The sequence below is a fragment of the Prionailurus viverrinus genome, chromosome D4, assembly GCF_022837055.1.
Source record: "Prionailurus viverrinus isolate Anna chromosome D4, UM_Priviv_1.0, whole genome shotgun sequence".
Classification (NCBI taxonomy): domain Eukaryota; kingdom Metazoa; phylum Chordata; class Mammalia; order Carnivora; family Felidae; genus Prionailurus; species Prionailurus viverrinus.
This window is the reverse complement of record NC_062573.1, coordinates 58,953,664-58,975,328: the sequence shown is the minus strand read 5'-3', so window position 1 is coordinate 58,975,328 and position 21,665 is coordinate 58,953,664. Positions and strand designations below refer to the sequence as shown.

The 21,665-nt window shown below is 44.6% G+C and overlaps 1 protein-coding gene across 5 annotated transcripts in view; it reads left to right on the top strand.

The window, feature by feature from the left end:
- The window catches only part of AOPEP (aminopeptidase O (putative)), a 349,846-nt gene that overhangs the window by 225,622 nt on the left and 102,559 nt on the right, over positions 1-21,665 (top strand). For 3 of the 5 annotated variants that reach the window (XM_047829009.1, XM_047829007.1, XM_047829008.1), the window contains 2 exons: positions 5,072-5,115; positions 15,751-15,811. In XM_047829009.1, the coding sequence (XP_047684965.1) occupies positions 5,072-5,115; positions 15,751-15,811 (105 nt within the window). Of the gene's footprint in view, positions 1-5,071; positions 5,116-5,563; positions 5,651-9,692; positions 10,244-15,750; positions 15,812-21,665 lie in introns of those variants that run through there. The other 2 variants (XM_047829006.1, XM_047829010.1) reach the window with 2 other exon arrangements.

Sequence of the window (21,665 nt, the reverse complement as noted above, 5' to 3'; positions counted from 1 at the left end):
TGATATCGCCCTCTGTGAGTTCGAGCCTCACGTCGGGCTCTGTGCTGACAGCTCGGAGCCTGGAGCCTGCTTCGGATTCTGTGTCTCCCTCTCTCTCTGCCCCTCCCCCTGCTCATGCTCTGTCTCTGTCTGTCTCAAAAACAAATAAAAACATTTAAAAAAATTAAAAAGAAGAAGTCCTTCAATTTCTTCTTTTTCCAGTTTACTTCTTAATCATATCCCTTGTGAAACCCCACCTGTCCAATATTTTATGGTATTACCATCTTCCCAGTCCCCACTACATGTTAACAATGACTTCTTGCTGACCAGTTCATTTCTCAGTTCTTACCCTGCCAACCCTGTCCTTGCTTAAATTATTTGGTTATTTGTTTTGCCTCTCCTACCTCCCTCTCCCCATGACCATGGTAATTATTCATAAAACATCTGAAAGAAATCACTAGTCCTGTGCAATTATCAAGCCATTGTCAGTTTGTCTGGTAGAATATATGTATACCTGCTTTTTATTGAATATTTTTACCAGGCCTTAAAAAAAAAAAAAAGAAATTACTAAATTAGCCTTGTGCCAAAAATTAGTGTATATTTTTTAATCATGCCTAATTCACTGTTATTAGGTATTAATCAAACTAAGCTATCTGGGACTGACCTGATTATATAGGTTATTACAAGAGTAGGAATATAGATTATTATGACAGTAGGAAATGACAAAATATTCACAAGGAATGTATTTTTTGATTGGGATGAGGGCTTGTAACAATTTCCAAGGATCCAGATAAAAGTTTATCCTAGCCCACTGTCAAAACAACAGGGGTTTTGGGTTTTGGGTTTGGTTTGGTTTGCCTTTGGTTTTAATCTTTTTTTCAGGCATACTGTAGAGGTGACAAACTGGGACTCTGGCATTTGTTGTTAGCTAACTTTGTCAATGATCCTAGAATCAGGCTTTAAGGAAAGTCCTCCTTGTCCAGTTAAGATTTGTAACTTAAAATTCAGCCAACATGTTGAAGAGAAGAAAGAAGCTGGATGGAAGAATTGAAAAGAGGTAGTGAAGGAAAGAATAACCATAGGAGACATTTTTCCTTTTATGTCTTCCTGTTGTGAGAAGAGGGGGAAAGCTTCTATCATGAGTCCACTCTGGGGTATATGCCAATTTCCAAAAAGAGCCAGGAAAACTAGCAGGTTGTGGTTAATGATTAGGTCTATAAAAGGAGTAAGAAGGACCAGCAGGGTTGATTCCATTGATACAGCAATGGGGACAAGAATGTCTTTGGATTGGATGGATCTAGCACTGTGGATGGCATTCACACAGCCCATGGGAATACAGGCACCATGACTTAGAGATGCTCGAGGTGTTGGGGTTTTGTGATCCATCGTGATCCTCTAGACCTGTTGTCCCCAGCATTGGTTGGAAGCCACCAGCAAGCTGCCATGTGACCTGCAGGTCTCAACCCTAAGGCAGGATGAGGCAGATGACCACCTGCTTTCTTAAAAATGAAGCAAGGTTTCTTGGAGACCTCCTATACTTTTCCTATATTCACACAAAATTCTGGAACATTGTGTTCCATAGTCCTATAAAGAAAGATCCAATTGTGATTGAAAAATGCAAAAGGGAAGAATTAAAGTTAACTCTGAATTACCTGCTTCTCCTGCAGTTAAATTCTCCTCCTTGTCATTAACGTCACTTTCTCTCCTATATAATTGAGCATAAATTACTGAACGAATATGGAATGAGTCAGTATGGACTATAAGGAGATGATGAAGCAAACTTAGTAAATTATAATTATGGCACTCAGATTTAAAAAATTTTTTTAATGTTTATTTATTTTTGAGAGAGAGAGTGTGAGTAGGGGAGGGGAAGAGAGACAGAGGGAGACACAGAATACAAAGCAGGCTCCAGGCTCTGAGCTGTCAGCACAGAGCCCGACGTGGGACTTGAAACCACAAGCTGTGAGATCATGATCTGAGCTGAAGTCTGATGCTCAACTGACTGAGCCACCCAGGCATGCCTCAGCACTCAGATTTTTAAGAAGCAAGAATACTATCAGTAAGCCAATGAAAGAAATATTTGCAAAGTAATCAGTATACCAGATTGTGACAAATTAATTTCTAAATTAACTTTTTTACAAAATAATTATTTAAATTATAAAACTTTGGCTCAGGCCATGATCTCATGGTTCACAGGTTTGAGCCTGCATTGGGCTCTGTACTGCTGGCTCGGAGCCTGCTTGGGATTCTGTGTCTCCCTCTCTCTCTGCCCCTTCCCTGCTTGTTCTCGTTCTCTCTCTCTCTCTCTCTCTCTCTCTCTCTCTCTCTCTCTCTCAAAAATAAATAAACATTTAAAAAAATTAAATTATAAAAATAATGACTTTAAGAACCTCAAACAAAAATAATTCCTCACAGGGGCACCTGGGTGGTTCAGTCGGTAAGTGTCCAACTTCAGCTCAGGCAGTGATCTCACAGTTCATGAGTTCGAGCCCCGCATCGGGCTCTGTGCTGACAGCTCAGAGCCTAGAGCCTGCTTCAGAGTCTGTGTCTTCCTCTCTGTCTGCTCCTCCCCCACTCACACTCTGTCTCTCTCTCTCAAAAATAAATATACATTAAAAAATTTTTTTAAATAATAATTCCTCACATTCTAGATATTATTCATTTCCTCTTTTTTCTCCATATATCTACTGAAGGTGCTAGGAAGGACTTTAGATGTGAGGCATTATTCTGTTTGGAGTTGTCCTTTTCCATTCTGACTACACAATACATTTTTTAAAAATTAGTTTTGTTGCTCTTTGTATCATTTATTGTAGGTGAAGCAGCAGTAGACAAATAATAACTTGGAAGGAGAAGGGAGGTTAGGAGAAATAAACCTTTCATTAGTATTCCAACTAGAGAGACTTTGCCTGTGGAAGAAATGGCCTTAACCACCTGTAAACACACAGAAAGGGATGGCGGCTATGCTTGGTGCCATGATGGAGAGAGAACACCTTGTCATACAAATTGTTTGCAGATTTCCATTCCTCTGCAGTTCCATCTGTTTGTAATATGAAGGTCAGTGCTGCTTCCATCTTGCACCGTGACTTAGATGGATCTCATCAGAGCTCCGAGCTGACCCTGGATCTGAAGACTTGGTTCTTGGGGCTGGGGCAGAGGGTGGGGCTTCTTTCTGAAGAGAGTCATTTGGTGGTGTCTTATTTGATCAGTTGGGCTCACACACAGGTCCCTCTTTAAAGGACCTATTTTAAAAGGTTGTTTTCAATTTATTAAAAGAAAAACTTCATGCGTAGACCTTGTTTATTGTTCAGTATCAAGCCCCTAGAAACTTTAATATTCATCTTCTCTCTTTCATATTCTACATTTATCCAGACTGAGTATTATCAAACCCTGCAGATAACTTAGGGTTAACACTAGTCTGGGGTCACTCAGCAAATAAAAATGTATAACATCCACTTACATTCAAATTTCAGATAAACAGCAAATAATTTTTTAGTGTAAGTATGCCCCCAATCTAACTGATCATCCTGTATTTTATCTGACAAACCTAGTTGAGACCAAATCGAGATTCTAGAATTAGATGGGCTGAAAAGATTGGTCACAGTACTTAAGGTGCCAATTAAATATAAATGTAACTTTAAACATTTATATGTGAAATTTTTAGGCCTATGGTATTGTGATTATGTTTTTATTTTTATTTTTTTAATGTGTGTTTATTTATTTATTTTGAGAGAGAGAGAGAGAGAGAGAGAGAGAAAGCGAGCTCCTGCCTGAGAGCAGGGGAAGGGCAGAAAGGGATAGAGAATCCCAGACAGGCTCCGTGCTATCAGCGAGGAGCCTGACGAGGGGCTTCATCCCATGAGTTGTGAGATCATGACCTGAGCCAAGATCAAGAGTTGGCCACTTAACCGACTGACACTCAGGTGCCCCATGGCTATTTTTTTTTTTTAATGTTTATTTATTTTTGACAGAGACAAAGACAGAATGCGAGTGGGTTAGGGGCAGAGAGAGAGGGAGACACAGAAGCAGAAGCAGGCTCCAGGCTCTGAGCTGTCAGCACAGAGCCCGACGCGGGGCTCGAACTCACGAGCTCTGAGATCATGACCTGAGCCGAAGTCGGACGCTCAACCGACTGAGCCACCCAGGCGCCCCATGGCTATTTTTTTTTAAAGAGTCCTTATCTTTTAGATAATTTATTGAAACATTGATTGATGCAGTTGTGTAACATTTGGGATTCACTTCTGAATAATACAGGAGGCAGGTAAGAGGTTAAGGCGGATTGGCCATGGGTTGATGGGTACATGAAGGTTAATTATACTCTTCTCTACTTTTGAGTGTGTTTGAAATTTTCCATCATAAAGGGAAAAATGAGTGTGTCGTAAGTCATACCTTTAGTTTAGAAAAATCTATTAGTGAAAGATCCTAAATGTGAAATAATTGACGTTTTCACAGCAGCATGGAAGAGGCTGCAGGTGGAGGCATGGGCCCATGAAACATTTTGTAATTGTGACATCTTTGTTCTTCCACTGGGGTATTAATTGTCTTGATTTTTGTCTTCATCTTTTTTTTTTTTTTAAGTAATCTTTACACCCAACGTGGGTCTCGAACTCACAACCTTGAGATCAAAAGTCACATGTTCCACCAACTGAGCGAGCCAGGTGCCTGTCTTTATCTTTCCTTAGAGTAATGCAAGAATGTTGCAAGTTAGTCACTAGCCCCTTGGCCTTGTGATTGTCCAGTTGTAACAGGATCTCTAGGAAAAGCTCATGACGAGAACGTGGTTGAGTAGGGAGAGGATGGTGCCTTTTGAAAATAGTTAAACATGAAATAAAATAAACTGGCGGTTTAGGTCAAAATAACAAACAGTACATTTTTCAATTTGTTTGTGGGTTTTACAAAACAAATCTCTTTAACTGATTGGATTGAAGCCCTGGTAAATTAATAAATACAATATATCATATAATAAGTCAACATAGGCCTGGCTTCCCTACCAGGTAAGCTGTCAGCAGCTGGGAGCACCCAGTCTCTGGCATGATTCCGGACAGAGTTATTTATTGATGGACATCTTTAATGGTTTGCTTTTTTCTTATTCCAGGATTTCCTTCAAATGCTGTTGGAGAACATCCCAGAAGAAAAAAGGTGAGGACCAATTTAGGAATTAAGAGCCCGGTTTTACTTTTAATGTTAAAAAAGGATCCTGTCATTGTTTGGCTTGTTACAATCTAGAAAATTCAATCTTCCTCCCTTAACTAACTCCCTCCCAGGCGGAGGTAGTCCCAGGACAGTCAACCAGACCGAGAGTGAGGCCCGGGTGGGTGTTGGGAGTTAGGGCATGCAGCCTTGGGAGGGCCCAGAATAGATGAGCCCTGAAAGTAGTGTAAGAGGCAAGCCAAGGACACTTTGTGGCCTTAGTTACTGTGAAAAAGAATGGAGGAGAGGAGAGTTCTAGGTTAGGGTTCTCTAGTTAATGTAGCTTAATATAAGGAAATACTGTTTAATTGAAGGTAAAAGCATAGTGTAGTAATAAGAGCCTGGGATTTGAAGTCAAGTTCTCCTAGGTTCTTACATCACTGTGGCTCCTTCCTAGATCTGAGCTTCGGAGCACGTTACTTCATGCCTCCAAATTTCGATTTTTCACCCTTGGGAGGATTAAAGGATATAATACCTGTGAAAAGTAGGTGTTCAATCAATGATTGATACAGTTAAAACAATAGTCATGTTCCGTGCATCAGTCACTGTATATAGGATCTATATATAGTAAGTCATTTAATCCTTATTACAGTCCTCCACCACCACCATCATCATAATGGCTAATTTTTTTTTATTTTTTTAATTTTGTTTTAGAGAAAGAGCAAGCAGGGGAGTGGGGCAGAGAGAGGGAGAGAGAGAATCTTAAGCAGGCTCCATGCTCAGCACAGAGCTCAACGTGGGGCTCAATCCCACAACCATGAGATCACTACCAGAGCCAAAATCAAGAGTCGGATGCTCAACTGGCTGAGCCACCCAGGCGCCCCATCATAGTGGTTATTGTGAGCCAGCACTCATTGGAAGGTTTCTATATGCAGACACTCAGTTAACCTTCCATCCAACACCGTTTGGTGCATTACACGCCTGCCCCTATTTTACCAGTAAGAGGATTGAGGCACGAGGAGCTGACCACGTACAGGAGGAGGAGGTTTAGGACCTACATCAAAGTTTAGACTAGGTTCATTCCAACCCTCTCCTTCTAATTTCCTGACTTCATTTAGACAGTAAAAGTGAATAAAGTGAATACCCTGAAACATAATTTCTAATAGCAAAATTGGTATTTAACCTTAAAGGGGGGCATCTTGAGAAATCAAACATTTCTTTGAAGTGGAGCCAATGTTCCTCTCGTTTCTGACCCACAGATTTAACTATGTTTTTATGCTCACACTGGGTCTCCAAATGTGGAAATGAATTCTTTCACACAGACACTACTTGGACCCACACAAGGTCGTCTTCCATGTAGGTGGGCCAGTCTTACAGGCAGTCCAGATGAATGTCTTAAAGGGAAGGTGGCAGGGTTTATGCCACCAGAAGATGACATATAGTTTCAGGGGAGTTTCCAGGGGCTGTGAAGACATGAAGATTTTTTTCTAAGTGTTAGATTTTTGCCTGCCCTTTTGTCTTAACTCCCATCTTTCACCTTCTAATTCCAATTCCAATTCTACTTCTAATTCCAATTAGCCACTTACTTTTAAAAATTAGATGTGGGGGTGCCTGGGTGGCTTATTTGGTTAAGCGTCTGACTGTTGGTTTTGGCTCAGGTCATGATCGTGCGGTTCGTGGGTTTGAGGCCCGCATTGGGCTCCGTGCTGTTAGTGCAGGGCCTGCTTGGGACTCTCTGTCTTACTCTCTCTCTCTGCCCCTCCCCTACTAACTCACTCTGTCTCTCTCTCTCAAAATAAATAAACTTTAAAAATAAAATAAAATTAGATGTGAACACACACACATAAAGCAAACCAGTGCACCATACAGAATGAACATACCTCTATTATTTGATAAATTCCTTTATTTCTACCTCTTCATGTTCATGCCTTTTGATGCTGTAGGAAGTCTTATACGGGGAGATTGCATGGAGCTTAGTAATTGGCCAAGATAATTAGCTTTTCAGGAGGCTGCTCCTGAAGGAAGTGTGGTTTGTTTTGGAAAGTCTAAAATGTTTCAGATTTACAATCCTTTCTTTTAAAGCAGAGATATGGGTTTTCTTTATGCAAAAATCACATCAGATGTGGCCATTATTCCTAAGGTCAAGAACAACAGTATATATATATATATATATATATATATATATATATATATATATGTGTGTGTGTGTGTGTGTGTATGTGTGTATTTTTTTTTCTTTTCTTCTGTACCTCCCTGAAATAAGTTTTCATGCCCTCTGGTAGAATTAAGCAGTTTCCTTAGAAGCTAATGCAAGAAAAAAAAGAAAAGAAAATTAATAGAAATGGTCTATTGCTGTTACCGAAGTCTGTTACTATGCATTCTTTCAGAAGAACCTCTTAGGGCACAAATACAGCAAATTTCATGGAAGCAACAAAGTGCATTTTTGGTTTGGGAGGTCTTTCTTTTCATCCTCTTGCTACTGAGGTTATGAAGTTCATTTGGATGGCCCAGAGCCCTCTGGCTCCAGGGGACCTGGATTTTATCATTGTGAATATTTATTGAGGGACATTCTGTTGGACCCATCAAGAGACTTTTGTTGCGATTGTGGAAGAGCCCCGTCTGTTTGATAGTGGCCACCGACCACCAACCTTCACCATTGGAGAGGATGCCTCTCCCGGTTAGGATCATGTGTTGGCTAGCAGGTTTAAGCTTCTTTGTGAAAGTCCCCTTAAAAGTTAACATCATTTCCTCCCTACAAGGAATTTGTTTCAGCAAGTATACCAGAATAGTTTTTGAGACTCAAACATCTTTCCTGCTAACTAAACTGAGAATCTAATTCAGCTATTAAAACAGACCGTTTGCCCTTTTACCTATGCAGCATATTGTACCAATTTTATCTGGGTCTCTGAAGGCCCCACACCTACCCCCAGAGCTTCTAATCTGTGGCTCTGCTGCAAACTGATCCCTGGGCACATCTGTTAGGCATGTGAGCCATTCTGATCGGGACAAGGTTCTTCAGATTAGACCAGTTAGTGTTCAGGAGCCAGCATCCTGTGTGTCATAGTGCTTTTGCGTTGTTCTTTTGCTTTGATTAATTTAACATTATCTCTTGAGCACCTCCCATACCAAGCTTTATATAAAGGCTGGACACTAGGGGATGGGAAGGAATAGATTCCATGCCCAGCCCGCAGGGATCTCCTAATCCACTGCTGAAGACACACGTGAAACAGATCATTATGACTCCTGGGAGTGCTCCTGGGAGTTTCAGACTCCTTGGTATCCAGGGAAAGGCCCCCCATGTCCTAGCCTCGAGCCTGGAGGCAAGGAAGTACCTCTGAAGGTTTAAAGTAGGAGAGTGCCATCAGCAGGTTTGAAAGATACTGGGGCGGGGGGTGGGGGGGAATTGCTGTGGAAGATAGATGTGGGTGGGAGGGACTGGAAGTCCACCAATGAGAAACCAAGACAGTTGTTCACCCAGCAAGATCTAGAGCTGGAACCCAGCAGGGGTTGTGGCAGGAGGGTTTGAGAATAATGAGCAGATCTGCGGGATATTCCAGGGGGGCCACAGGTAAGACTTGGTTGGTTGTTTTTGGAGTTATAGGGAGGAGTCCAGCACGACCTGACCTACCTTTCTTGGCCACTCAGTTATTCTCTGAGGTAGCGCTGGAAACATAGCTCGGGGAGGGGAGATTTGTCTCAGGAACCAGTATGGGGCAGAGGGAGTGAAAGGGAGAGGATTTGAAGGTGGAGGGAGGAAGGTGAGGAGCTGTGTTTCACACATCTTCAACGTGAGATTTCTGTTTAAATGCTAATGTTTTATGAGACCAAGGGAAGAAAAAGCTGAAAGGGCTTAGAAGGAAATCCAAACGGATCCTAGGTGCCAACCAGCCCTGGTACAAGAGCACCCTGCCCACCTGATACTGCAGCCATATCAACAGTGGGTCTCATCAATTATTATGTCTGTGTGTGCATGTTCCTATGTTTGGTTTAATTCACTACCCTTCCTCCCCCACAGAGCTAGGGAGTACTTGCTTATAAATGTGACTTCAGCAATCTTCATTATCTACCCGAGCACAAATGACTCCTTTTGATCAAGAAACAAGTAACCATGTGCACGGTTCTGAGATGCACACTATTTGTATCTACCGTAGAGAGAAAACTTAAAGACAAATTATCGGGGTAACTGGGTGGTTCCATTGGTTGGGCGTCCAACTCTTGACTTCAGCTCAGGTCATGATCCCAGGTTTGCAGAACTGAGCCCTGCATTGGGCTCTGTGCGGACAATGTGGAGCCTTCTTGGGATTCTCTCTCTCCCTCTGCCCCTCTGCCCTGCTCACGCTCCCTGTCTCTCTAAAATAAAAAAATTTTTAAAAACCAGAACATAAATTACTAAAATTTGAAAATCCATGCAGAATGTCAGTCATGTGCCAAACAAGGGCATTTCCATTTTAGACTAGAGCACTGAGGGTCCCGGTGCTTGAGTGCATCTAGTACCTGCACTTCCAAAGTCCATCCCATCTGTAGTTTAGTTCACGTGAAATTTGCAAGGGGCTTTAGAAAGTTGTGCAACTTGTGCTTTCCTTTAGAGATATGGAGAGTGTGTGATCTTTGGAACCTCAAGAGGCTGCAGGTGGGAGCCAGAGTGATAAAGACATCTCTTCTGGTCAGCAACAAGCTGAGAGGCACAAGTGGCAGAAACAGCTGATGGTCAGCCCACCCAGCCTCGTCACTCCGCCCTCAGATATCAACTGAACAAGCAATACCACAAGTGCAATACCATTTTCACACAAGCCTGGGTCTATTTCTATGCATGTTAACCTCACAGAGAGAAGAGTGAGCCATTGCCTTTAAACTTTCTCAGCTTTAAACACAGCTTATTTCTTTAGCCAGCATTATGCCAGGGCGTCCAGCATATTCTTTCCCCTGCCGTGTTAACTATGTGTGACCACATTTATAGCTCAGAGGGACTGGAGACAGACTCCTGAAATGCAGAGTTGCCTTACAGGATGTAGGAGTACAGAGAGGGAACTCTCCCAGCCGGAGGGTGAAACAACGTGCTGTTCCAGATATCCAGGAGGCCTGGGTAATGAGGCAGAAGTACCGCTCGCTAGTACAAATATGGGGGCATGCATCGTGGGCCTGTGTACTTTTAGCTATCTGTATAAAATCAATTTCCATAGTGATCAGACATGCAGAAGAGTAATTTCCTGTAAGTCCTGGGTCCCAGCAAAGTGGAAATGCTTCTGCTTGTTGTTGTGATGCTTTAAGCCACATGATCTCAGAGGGGAAACATTCACCACTGGCTTAGACTCAGTGTCTTGATTTGAAAAAGCCAACTTTTGCTTTACCATGGCTGTATATCCAAGTCCAGACCTAAAAATTCACCGGCACTGTCACCTCAATAATTATGACAAAACAGCAAAAACTACGTAATTGTCACTTTTTCCCTCCAAAGATGCAGTCCATTTCTTCCTTGCAAATGAAACATTATTGGGGCACCTGGCTGGCTCAGTCGGTAGATCTCTTGATCTTGGGGTTGTGAGTTCAAGCCCCATGTTGGGCAGTGAGCCTACTTAAAAAAAAGTAGGCATTAATCACACATCCCTTATAACTTCTTTGGGAGGGAAAGCCACTTCTAGTACCTTAAAAAAATAATGGTTTTTTTTAGCAGCTGGAGTTACTGCTTTCATCTTCCTCTCATAGTTCAGAGTCCCATTCCCCATTAGCAATTCCCAAATATGCATCAGTGCGGTTTGACATCTGCATGGCACTGGGAGTCGAGAAACCTGGGTCTTTTCTTTGGCCCTTTGGCCCAACTTTGGCCAGTCTTCTCATGCTGCAGTTTCTCCATCTGCTACAAGCCACACACAACAATTGACACCCACTTCACAAGGATATTATGAGGAATGAAGTGATAATGGTTATAAGATGCTTTGAACCTTTCCAAAGGAAAGTGATCTGAAAACACATGTTCTTTTCATTCAAGGAAGAGTGTCTTTTGCCCCTGGATACAGCTGAACAATGAACTCTCCTGCCCTCGCACTTTTGCCCCTCCTAAGGGTCTCTCCATCTCTTTAGAACTGAAATCGAAGGGCAGACAAACAGGGTGACTACAGCAGGGGCCAGGCCACCTTCAGCAGGAGAGACATGAGCAAGAAGGCAGGAGTGTTGGGAGCAAGCACAGGCCCTTCTTTTCCACAGATTTGCCTGCACCGAAAGTCACGACCAACATATCACGATGCCTAGGTTCAGCATAGAAAGAAAAGCGGGGGCTTTGTAGCCAGGCAGCATAGACTTGGATCCCAGCTCTTCAAGTACCATCTGTGTGGCCTTGGATAAATCCCTTAACTTCTTGGAATTTGTATTTTCTCATCTCTGAGATGGGGATAATACTACTGGTCTTGCACAAATGTTGTAAAGTGTAAATGAGATTTTCGCTACAGTGCCTGGTACATAGTAGGTGTTCAATAAATAGTAGCTGCTACTTTTATGCCTTTACTTGATAGTGGACAGAGGAGTTCTTATTTGCTTTGTTTTTGGTGCCATGGTAGAGTAGTACCTGTGTGTGCAAATACTAAATATGGCAAAGCAAAATTTGCCTTAATACTTTCCAACAGAATAACCCACACAGTTGGCCTGGTCCATTGTTCAGGTTGTAGACCATAGCACAAATTGTTCACCAGCATGTATATTCATTCCATGGGGAATCATCCTGCAGAGAGCGATGGGGCCCAGTGTCTGCACATGGTCTCTCACTCATCCAGTGCCACCCTCCACATCCATCCCCGGCACACCACGTCTGTCTAATCCTCCTCACATAGCCTCTCATGTGAACACATTCACAGCCTCCACTTTGGTCTCCCTGCCTCCAGCCTCTTTTCCCTCAGGTACTCTTCCTCGACTCCATTTTGTTTGTGCCATTCTGCAGCCATATTCAGTGCCTCTTTGATGAAGCCCAGGCCCAGGGACAGGGTTTCAGCGTTCTCACAGGTTACCCCTTTTGTTCCCTCACCTCATTCCGTGTGCCAGCCCAGGTGACCATGGCTTTGCGCTTTCCTGCTTCAGCTCCCTTTACCTGCATGCACTTTCCTTCTCTTTTACTGGTCCTGCTCCATCACTGGGCACAGCACAGCCTTCCTCCATGACGTGGTCCAAGCTTTGCTTCCTTTAGGAAGACTCCTGGCATGCCTGAGTGGTGCAGTCAGTTAAATCAAACTCTTTATTTCGTCATGATCTCACGGTTTGTGGGATCGAGCCCCGTGTAGGGCTCTGCACTGACAGCACAGAGCCTGCTTGGGACTCTCTCTTTCCCTCTCTCTCTGCCAGCAGCCTGCTTGCATGAGCATACTCTGTCTCTCAATATAAATAAATAAGCTTCAAAAAAAAGGCTCCCCTAACACACCTCCCACTGTCCTCCTTCTAGCTGTCGCACCTGATGCAGCTCGTGCCCCTTCCACACATAGTCCCACCTCTCCGCGCAGGCCCTGGCAGCACGGTGACTATGTCTGTTGTGTGTCCCTACCAGACAGGCCCCAGGGTTTCCAATCTGAGCCTTCCCCAGAAACCTGTGCCCTATAGATCTATGCAGGGAATGAACGCCCGCAGGCAGGAGGCACTGCCTGTTCTTCAGTTTTCTCTGGTGAAGACTGGGCCTTGTTCAGTAGCATTCCAGGACTCAACTCCTCAGCCCCTCCCCATGCCACCCCTAACAACGTGTTTTTAAGCTAAAATTCCCTGAAGGAAATTTATGTCCGTGCTCTTACTCCTCCACGGGGAGGCACAACAGCTGTTCGCCATCTTTTGTAAAATCACTCAAAAATGGCCATGAAGTCACTCCCAGACTTCTCTTCTTCAGGACATTTAATCCCAGTTCCCTTGACCTCCCTTGCGGATCCAATGCACTCGGCCCTTTGATCCTCACTACCACTCTTGTCTAAATCCTTTCTAAATTCCCTGTCTTCCTCTCAAGTTGTGCAAGGTTTAAGAATGCCTGTTTTTCTAGAATGCCACAGCACAACAGAGCTCAGGTCAGAGTGAGCCTCTTGCTTTGGCTTTCCTGAGTTCGCTGGAAGGATGGCGACAGGAGCTTTTGGCCCCAGGGCTCCTGACCCAGGAAAGGAAGCAGATGAATGGGCGGCTTAGGAGAAGCTTCAGCAAAGCTTCTGGGAAGGAAGGACAGGAAGAAAGCAGGCATGCCTCTCAATCAGGACAGACAACTTAGAGCACCAGCAGATCCCCCTCCACAGTTGTTGAGGCCCCAGGGCAGGAACCCAGCACCACCAAATGACCCGCCCTCCTGAGTGCCAGACAAGGTGGGAATGGTCTGCATTTGTTCCAAACTAGCAGGCCTTGCATGGAGCACCTTGTCTTCAGTGGAAATTATACAGTCTCTGCCTTTGCAGCCCCTCACATTTCCTTAGAAAATAAGACCACTTTGAGTTTCCTCAGATACTTCTCCAAGAGGCCCCTTCAGCCCTGCCTACTCCCCCCAGCAGATCAATCAGGCCTGTTACAGGCATTTCCAGCACTGCTCCGTGCCACCAACCAAGCTCAAAAAGAAACAGTGACCTGGATTTAAGGTGTTCTGGGAGCCACCTCCTCTCGTCCAGTCATCCACCCACCCCTGCCCCATGTGCTGCACACACACACACAGGCACATGAGTGCACACGTGCATGCACACACATCTCTACACTCTCATGGTCATGAGGGGGAGCTTGGCCACTCACACCTGGATTGATGTGGCTAACTGGCCACAAAGAGGTGGGGCAAGGCTCGGGGACAGTGGCACCCGGTGGTACCTGCACACGAGGCACATCCAATAATTCCACTGAGTCTGGGAACCTGGATGAGCCCAGGGTGAGCAGCCTTGGGAGGTCGTCACTCTCCCCTTCTCCACCGCTGGCCTCTCCCCTTCTCCTGCTGTTCATCCCACAGATGGACATCAGCCTGAAAACGAATCCAAACTGCTTTGTCTGTGTAGTCCCTCTTGCCCCCTGTTTTGTTTGGAAATACCAACAGCTGAGCCCTTCGGCAACCTTGGCTTTTGCCCTGGCCCCGGGAAGACCAAGGCACCCAGCGACTTGCTTCTCACTGGGGAAGAAAAAAGAAGTGAAAATATCAGTCCGGCCCCCTCTTCCCCACCCCCACCCACTTTTCCCTCCTCCCTTTCCCACCACTTCCCAGCCTGGGAGGTGAAAGGAGCGCTGGCCTTCAGTACCTTCACAATGCAGACAGCACTGTATCTTTCCACAGCTTCTCTGCAAGCCCTAAGGGGAGGGAGGAAAGGGATATTCTATATATATACAGTTTTTTAACGTTTTGGAGACTAACACCTTGGGAATCTCTTACTGGGAAAGGTAATTTTTAAATTAAAAGGGAATATTTTTTATTGAGTCCACTGTGAAATGTGTTTTCACTCATTCCAATAAAAAATACCAGTGGGAATCGTCTTACACCAGGAACTGGTCTCCGTTCTGGATTTAGAGAAGTGAGTAAAACAGACATTAGACCCTGATCTCAGAGAGCTTCAACCCAGCGAGGGGACAGGTAAAGGGCAAGTGGTTAAATAAATGACAGTTACAAACTGATGAATGCTGTGGCGCAGGGGACAGGGAGCACCGTGGGTGTCACACACAGCCTGGGAGAGGGCTTGGGAAAGGCCTCTGCGAGCAGAGATACGGGGCGTGAGTGGGAGTTATCTAGAAGTGGGCTGGGGTTGCTTTAAACGTCATTAGCCCAGGAAGACAGGAAGACACAACCTAAGGTCTCTTGACCCTAAATATACTGGATATTTCACAAATGTAAGGAGTATTCAAATCAGCAGGACCTGAAACCAAAAGAATTTCAGCTGGGGCGCCTGGGTGGCTCAGTCGGTTGAGCGGCCGACTTCAGCTCAGGTCATGATCTCACGGTCCGTGAGTTCGAGCCCTGCGTCGGGCTCTGTGCTGACAGCTTGGAGCCTGGAGCCTGTTTCAGATTCTGTGTCTCCCTCTCTCTCTGCTCCTCCCTCGCTCATTCTCTTTCTCTCTCCATCTCTGAAAAATGAATAAACGTAAAAAAAAAAAAAAAAGAATTTCAGCTGACTTTGGGTCAGACTTAACAAGCAACTGTAATGTTTCAAATAAAGCAGAATGTGGGCCTGCTTAAAACAGAGGCGTGGAAACCGTGTGCACTCCTGCAGCCAAGCCCATCTGTGCTCTGACGGTGAATTGCACCATTTATGCCTGTCACAGCCCCTCGTCACGATAAAGTTCAAATGTCACTTTGGTGTACTTAGTGCTACAGCATTCGGATTTCACTGTGCCGTCAGCTCTGGGGGAAGTGGTCACGCCTGATGTGTCCTGTGGACATGCCCTATCGTCCCTGAATCGGTACTCCCAACCAAACAGTTCCTGCCAAGGCATTGAGAGCACCTACAATGGTGTGCCTCTGATGTTTAGATTTCATGGTGCACCTTCCTATTGACTGAAGCTGTCCTGAGTGTGGCTGGGTACCCCCCTGCACTTTAACCTGGGACAGCGTTGCTTTCTCCAGAGAGCAGCTACCTCTCTGGAAGACAGATGCTGTGAGGTACCATAGAAACGTGCTATATAATAAGTGCTCTGTACCTTTTTAATCCTTTCCTTTTCATTTTATTTTTAAAGGCTTGAGTTGTCTGTGGAGAACATCTTCCGAGACTGGCTTGAGAGTTCTGGAATACCCCAGGTGCGCCCAACATTGCTGCTCAGGAGAGTCTGTGGAGGATAGTAAAGCTTGCTGCTTGGTGTATTGCTTAGGACAGTGATTTACTTATGTGTGTAAATATAAAATTAATCATCTGGCTGAGTTGGAGTATACCTGAGTCGGGAAAATGACAGTCTCCCACCCTTGTCGGCCTGCCATCATGACGTGTGCCTCTGGCCTCTGCCTCAAGTGGTGCTGTAGGAGGGCGCCTGGTTGACCTTGAGCAGTGTGTTAAATGAGATCTTGGAAAGTGTGGTGTATGTTTTGGGTGCTGTCACCAGGCAGCACTTCGAGGCTACTAGTGGGTTGAGCAGGTGGCCTCCAGCTCTGCTCTTTGGACACAGCCGGATGAATGAGTGAGCTGGCTCGCCTGCAGCTCTCCTCTGACCTGTTGTGCCCTCATTCCCCATCATTTCCCCGGTGCAGCTAGCTCCTCAGCTTCCTCCTCTGGCTCTGCATCCCTGCCTCAAGCTGGTCCTATTTGCATGTGCTATTTAGATTCATCTCTCTGTCTTAGGGACCAGGACCTGCCCCTCCTGAAGGTTTTGCTGTCTCCTCCTCTTTCGGCCCATGGGCACCTCTGTGGGAGAGACGTTCCCACCCAGCCTCGGCTCCACAGGAACTACCTGGCTTGAGGCCTCCTCTCTCTCCACTCTTCCCAGGTCCTGTGCTTCCTGGAGCCTGAAGGGCAGCCCCCGAGTGCTGACCCTCACTAGAGCATGGGCCCTGGGAAGTCGAGGGAGGCATCCTGCGTGGGGCTGGTCAAAGGACTCTGCAGGCCTGGAGCTTCCCAATCTGGGCTGGTCCCCCGAGCAGCTGCAGACCCATCACAGTGGGCCCTAGTGTCTGGGAGTGGACCCCCATGGCTGTGAGAAACTCTGCCCTGGGTCCAGGCAAGCAGCCCCCTTAGCTTGCTCGTTTCTGGTTTCATGGCTGGTTATATGAGCTTCCCCTTGGGAGTGTCTGAATGTCAATGAATGTCTGTGAACCATGAAATTAAGGAACAGGAGGGGCTGCTCTCCATTACCTTTTCATCCTCTCTTTGCATCTTTGTCCTTTCTGTCCCACGGGGGGAGATGTCGGCCACCAGCCACCATGAACTCATTCCTAAAAAGGACGCATTGCCTTCTGTTCGGGGATGCGTGGCACCTGTTAAAAGTTATTTGTTTGGCCCAGTCCTTGGGAGCAGAAAAGAATAAAATCCTGAGGTCTAAAAAAGCGAAACAAAACAGGGGTGGATAAGGCAGCACCTTGTCCCGGGAGCCAGTGCTCTCACCTCCTAGGTATTGTAAGGAGGTTCTGTGACTTCCACCACGGTGGTGGAAGTCATTTGCCAAAGTCATTGCCAGGCCATTTGCCGACTAGAAAAATCTCAAAAACAAAGTTAAGGATTGTCTGATCCCAACTAGCCAAGCACTGCCTTCTTGTTTTAGATGGGGGCAGAGGGCATTCGCCAAAGCTGCATGCCTTGTGCTCTGAGGCCAGGCGGTTGCAAGGCGCCCAGACATTCTTTCCGCGGCCTGGCAGCTGGGAAGAGTGGGGAGCTCAGAGAGCAGAATCCTGAAATTTCCTGGCTCCGAACAACAAGGCCGCTGTATTCAGCAGTTAGCCCTCAGGGAAGAGGAAAGAAAGAGTCCTTAATCGGGTGCCCAGAAGCAGGCGCACCCCGCTTGGGTTGTAACACTGGGGCTGACCCTCTTGGTCCCAGGAGGTTCCCTGATTTCCCCTGAAGAGAAGGAGGCTGTGCCACCAGCAGGAGGCTTTTGCTTTTCATTAAAAGTGGGAGGGGTGCGGCGAAAGGGAGATTTGCCTCTGAGTGGTACATTTTTTCCAAGGTCTAGTTGCGTTTGTGACAGCTTATAGTGTAGACAAGAATTTCTGCTATAAACTGACGAAACCTGCTGTCAAAACACAGCCAGGTGCAATGAGGCCAACCCAGCTATAAATTGTCTTTAAGACCCAACTGGTATTTCCTTGGGCGCTTAACTGTTCAGTAAAAACAACAGCGTCAGACAGAAAAGACCCTGATTTAGTGCACATCTTTCCATTGGTGAATGATCAGACGACATCGTTTCATCTCTGTACCCATTCTCTGCCATTATGTATATGGTTGATGCTGATTTACTTGCTCACAGCCCTTTTTGTGCTCCTTGAGAGTTCCTTCTCCCTTCCACCTCAGTGAAAGGTTCTGCAAAGGCCCGGGACCCTCTGGTTGCAGGAGCCTGGCAGTGAATGGGACACCTTGTTCTTTGTCCTCATCGTTATAATATAAAGTTACTAGTGTGCTTGGCCTGGATTGACAACCAGGGCACTGAAATCGCTTCGATGCTCTTTGTTCTCGTTAAAAATTTCTGTCCACCAGCAATTGAAGTCATTCATGACAAAAGAGTCACGTTCTCCTGGTAAAGTTTTCATTCCACAGGTTACAGAGGCTTTTTGTCTCCTCTCAGGAAGGCTTGCCTTGTGGTTGGCCTCGATTTTCCTTTTTGGCCACACTGAATGGAAATCATTAAAAAAAATGTGGAAATCACTTCAGCAGCAATAAAAGTAAGCATGAGCCCCAAAGAAGTAAAAGAAATTGGATCCAAACCTCTTTAAAGAACACCCAACCCTGTAACCTTTGGCTTTGCAAACAGATTTAAAATTGATTGTACCATTGGTATTATAGGTTATTTCCTTTTATGACTTTTTTTCTAATTATAGAAGTATTACATATTTATTTTAGAATATAAAAAAAATTGTAATAAGTAAATTAAAATGGCCCAGAGATAATTTTTTGGGATAAATCCCTTCAGTCATTTTTTTTTGATGTATGAATACATAGTTTGACCTTTGTCTACCTTTTTATTGTTGTTTTTGTTTTGTTTTGTTTTGTTTCTGAGAGAGAGAGAGAGAGAGTGCATGTGTGAGAAGGAGAGAGGGGCAGAGAGGGAGAGAGAGAATCTTAAGCAGGCTCCACACTCAGTGTGGAGTCCAACATGGGTCTCAATCCCATGACCCCAGGATCACAACCTGAGCCCAAATCAAGAGTTGGATGCTCAACCAACTGAGCCACCCGGGTACCCTGTCTCCCTTTTTAAAACTCAAAATAAGATGTTCTCTGTAGCAAGTTTAAGCAGTAGCAAAATATAAAAAGCAAAAGCCCTTGCCCCCTCAGTCTTACTCCCCAGAGCTCATCCATGCTTGCTAACCACTTAGTATGAGTCCTTCCACACATTTTATGTGATATACAGAATGTAGGTGCATATCTTTAAAAAAAAATGTTTATTTATTTATTTTGAGAGAGAGAGAAAGAGAGAAAGAGCGAGGGAGCAGCAGAGAAAAAGGGAGAGAAAGAATCCCAAGTAGGTTCTGTGCTGTCAGTGCAGGGCTCTATCTAACAAATCACAAGATCATGACCTGAGCCAAAATCAAGAGTTGGAGGCTTAACCAACTGACCCTCCCAGGCATCCCTAGGTGCATACCTTTTTAAAATAAAATTGGAATCTTTTAATTCAAACTGAAAGTTCTCATTTAAAAGTATATATTAAGCAGTTTTCCATATCCTTTGATATAATTTAAGAGCCATAATTTTTAACAGCTGCATAACTTTCTCTTTTTTTTAATTTTTTAAGTTTTGAGAGAGAAAAAGAGTGTGAGTGGGGGAGGGGCAGAGAAGGAGACACAGAATCTGAAGCAGGCTCTAAGCTTTGAGCTGTCAGCACAGAGCATTGACGCAGGGCTCGAACCCACGGTCTGTGAGATCATGACCTGAGCTGAAGTCAGAGGCTTAACCGACTGAGCCACCCAGGTGCCCCTGCAGCTGCATAGCTTTCTAACAAATGGTACTGTGATTTAATTTACTCAGATTCCCTCCTCATCCCCACTGTTGGAATAGTATACATTATTTCTTAGAAAGTCACCCATTCTGCTAATTTGGCCATTCTATAAATAGATTTTGATTTCTTTTCATGTCTGCCCAAAGGTCTCCTCCCGCCCCCTACCAGCCCATATGTACACATATTCCAATCTCCTTTTAAAACATTTATATGCAGATGCATTAGAAATAACTTTTCCCATCCAGTCTTTCATCTCTACTTCCTTATTTTAGCTGCTACAGAATTCTCCGACTCCTCTTTTTCTTTGAATTCCTGGCCACATTGCCAAGTCCTGGTATCCTTATGTACATATTTATTAAATTTTGAATTTTCTTTCCTTTCCTAGCACCTCCCCCATTGTTTCATTGTATTTTGCTTGGACTGGTTCAGTAACTAATTGGTTTTTTAGCCACCAAACCATCCCCCATCTATTGCTGCATCAATACCAAGTGAATCTTTCCAAAAGACTCATCCTCACCAGGAACTTTTTTCCCCACTGACAGTGGATTGAGAACAAACTCTTTGGCCTGCTATTTGAGGCTATCAGCAGAACTGCCCCAGGCTGTCTTTTTAAACTTTAATTTCTACCCTCCTAGGCAATTTCCAATCTCTACATGATCGTTTCTTTGCCCCCAGCCTTCCTTTGCGCATGCCTTTTTCTCTCCCTGCAATGCCTTCCTTTCTGTGTCCTTAGCAAGTGTGGTAGCCTGCCTTACATTGTTGCTGTTTGCGTTGTGCCTCATCCACAGGCTGCCCAACCCCCCCGCCCCCCGCCCCCCGCCAGAGGAAACAAGGGCTGTGTCTGACTCATCCTTGCCTTACCTGCTGTGATGCACATAGTAGGTGCTCAGGGTCTATGGCAATATGGCAGCTGCTAGCTACATGCAGTTATTAGTGCTTGAAAAATATTTAGTGTACCTGAAGAGCTGAATTTTTAATTGAATCTAAATCTAAAGTTAAAAGAATAATTCAGTTTTTGTTTGGAACAACTTTGGGTATGTGAATGAATCTACTTTTTTTTTTTTAATGTTTATTTTTGAGAGAGAGAGACCGAGTATAAGCTGGGAAGGGGCAGAGAGAGACGGAGACAGAATCTGAAGCAGGCTCCAGGCTTTGAGCTGTCAGCACAGAGCCTGACGTGGGGCTCAAACTCACGAACCGTGAGATCATGACCTGAGCCGAGGTCGGACACTTAACCGACTGAGCCACCCCAGCGCCCTAATGAATCTACTTTTTAAACTAAATTTTATGAAATCTAAATACAGTTCAAGCATTTCTGGTTAAAATTTAGCACTTGAGGTGGACTGTGAAAACTCATCAGATTTAGATTTAATATAAAAAAATGAAGGGTAAATATCTCTTTAATGTTTTTTAAAATATTGTTTACATGTCAAAATGATACTATTTTGGCTACATCATAACCCAATGCATATACACCCAGTAAAAAATACTATTAAAATTAATTGTAGCTGTTACATGTTACTTTTTAAATTCAGCAACTAGAAATTTTTAAATGACAAATGTGGCTTGCGTATATTCCTATTGAACAGTGCTGCTCTAAAGCTATTAGTTGAATTAAAATCTGAGTGCACCATGCCTTAAAATCCCCCACCAAATAAATGTAAGTGAAAACATCTATATTTTTGTCAGATGTATGGATAAAGATACAGCTTGACCAACCCATACACGCCCTTCAATCTGCTCTGACGGCACAGATGATTATAATGCATGGATGGGAGCGCTTATTCACAGTGGACATCCAGAAGGGCATGAACTAATTACCAGCCTCACTTCAGCTCTTCATTTCAACTCCCAGGCAACCTGTTTCCCGAGGTACTATTAAGTAGCACACAGATGCCAGAGCGCCTCACGGCCCATCTCTGGCTCTGTCTGCTCTGGGGGAAGTGCTCAGCACATGTGAAATGGCAAAATCACAGGCAGCAGTGGCACTGATGAGGATAGAGAAGATGGGGGAGAGC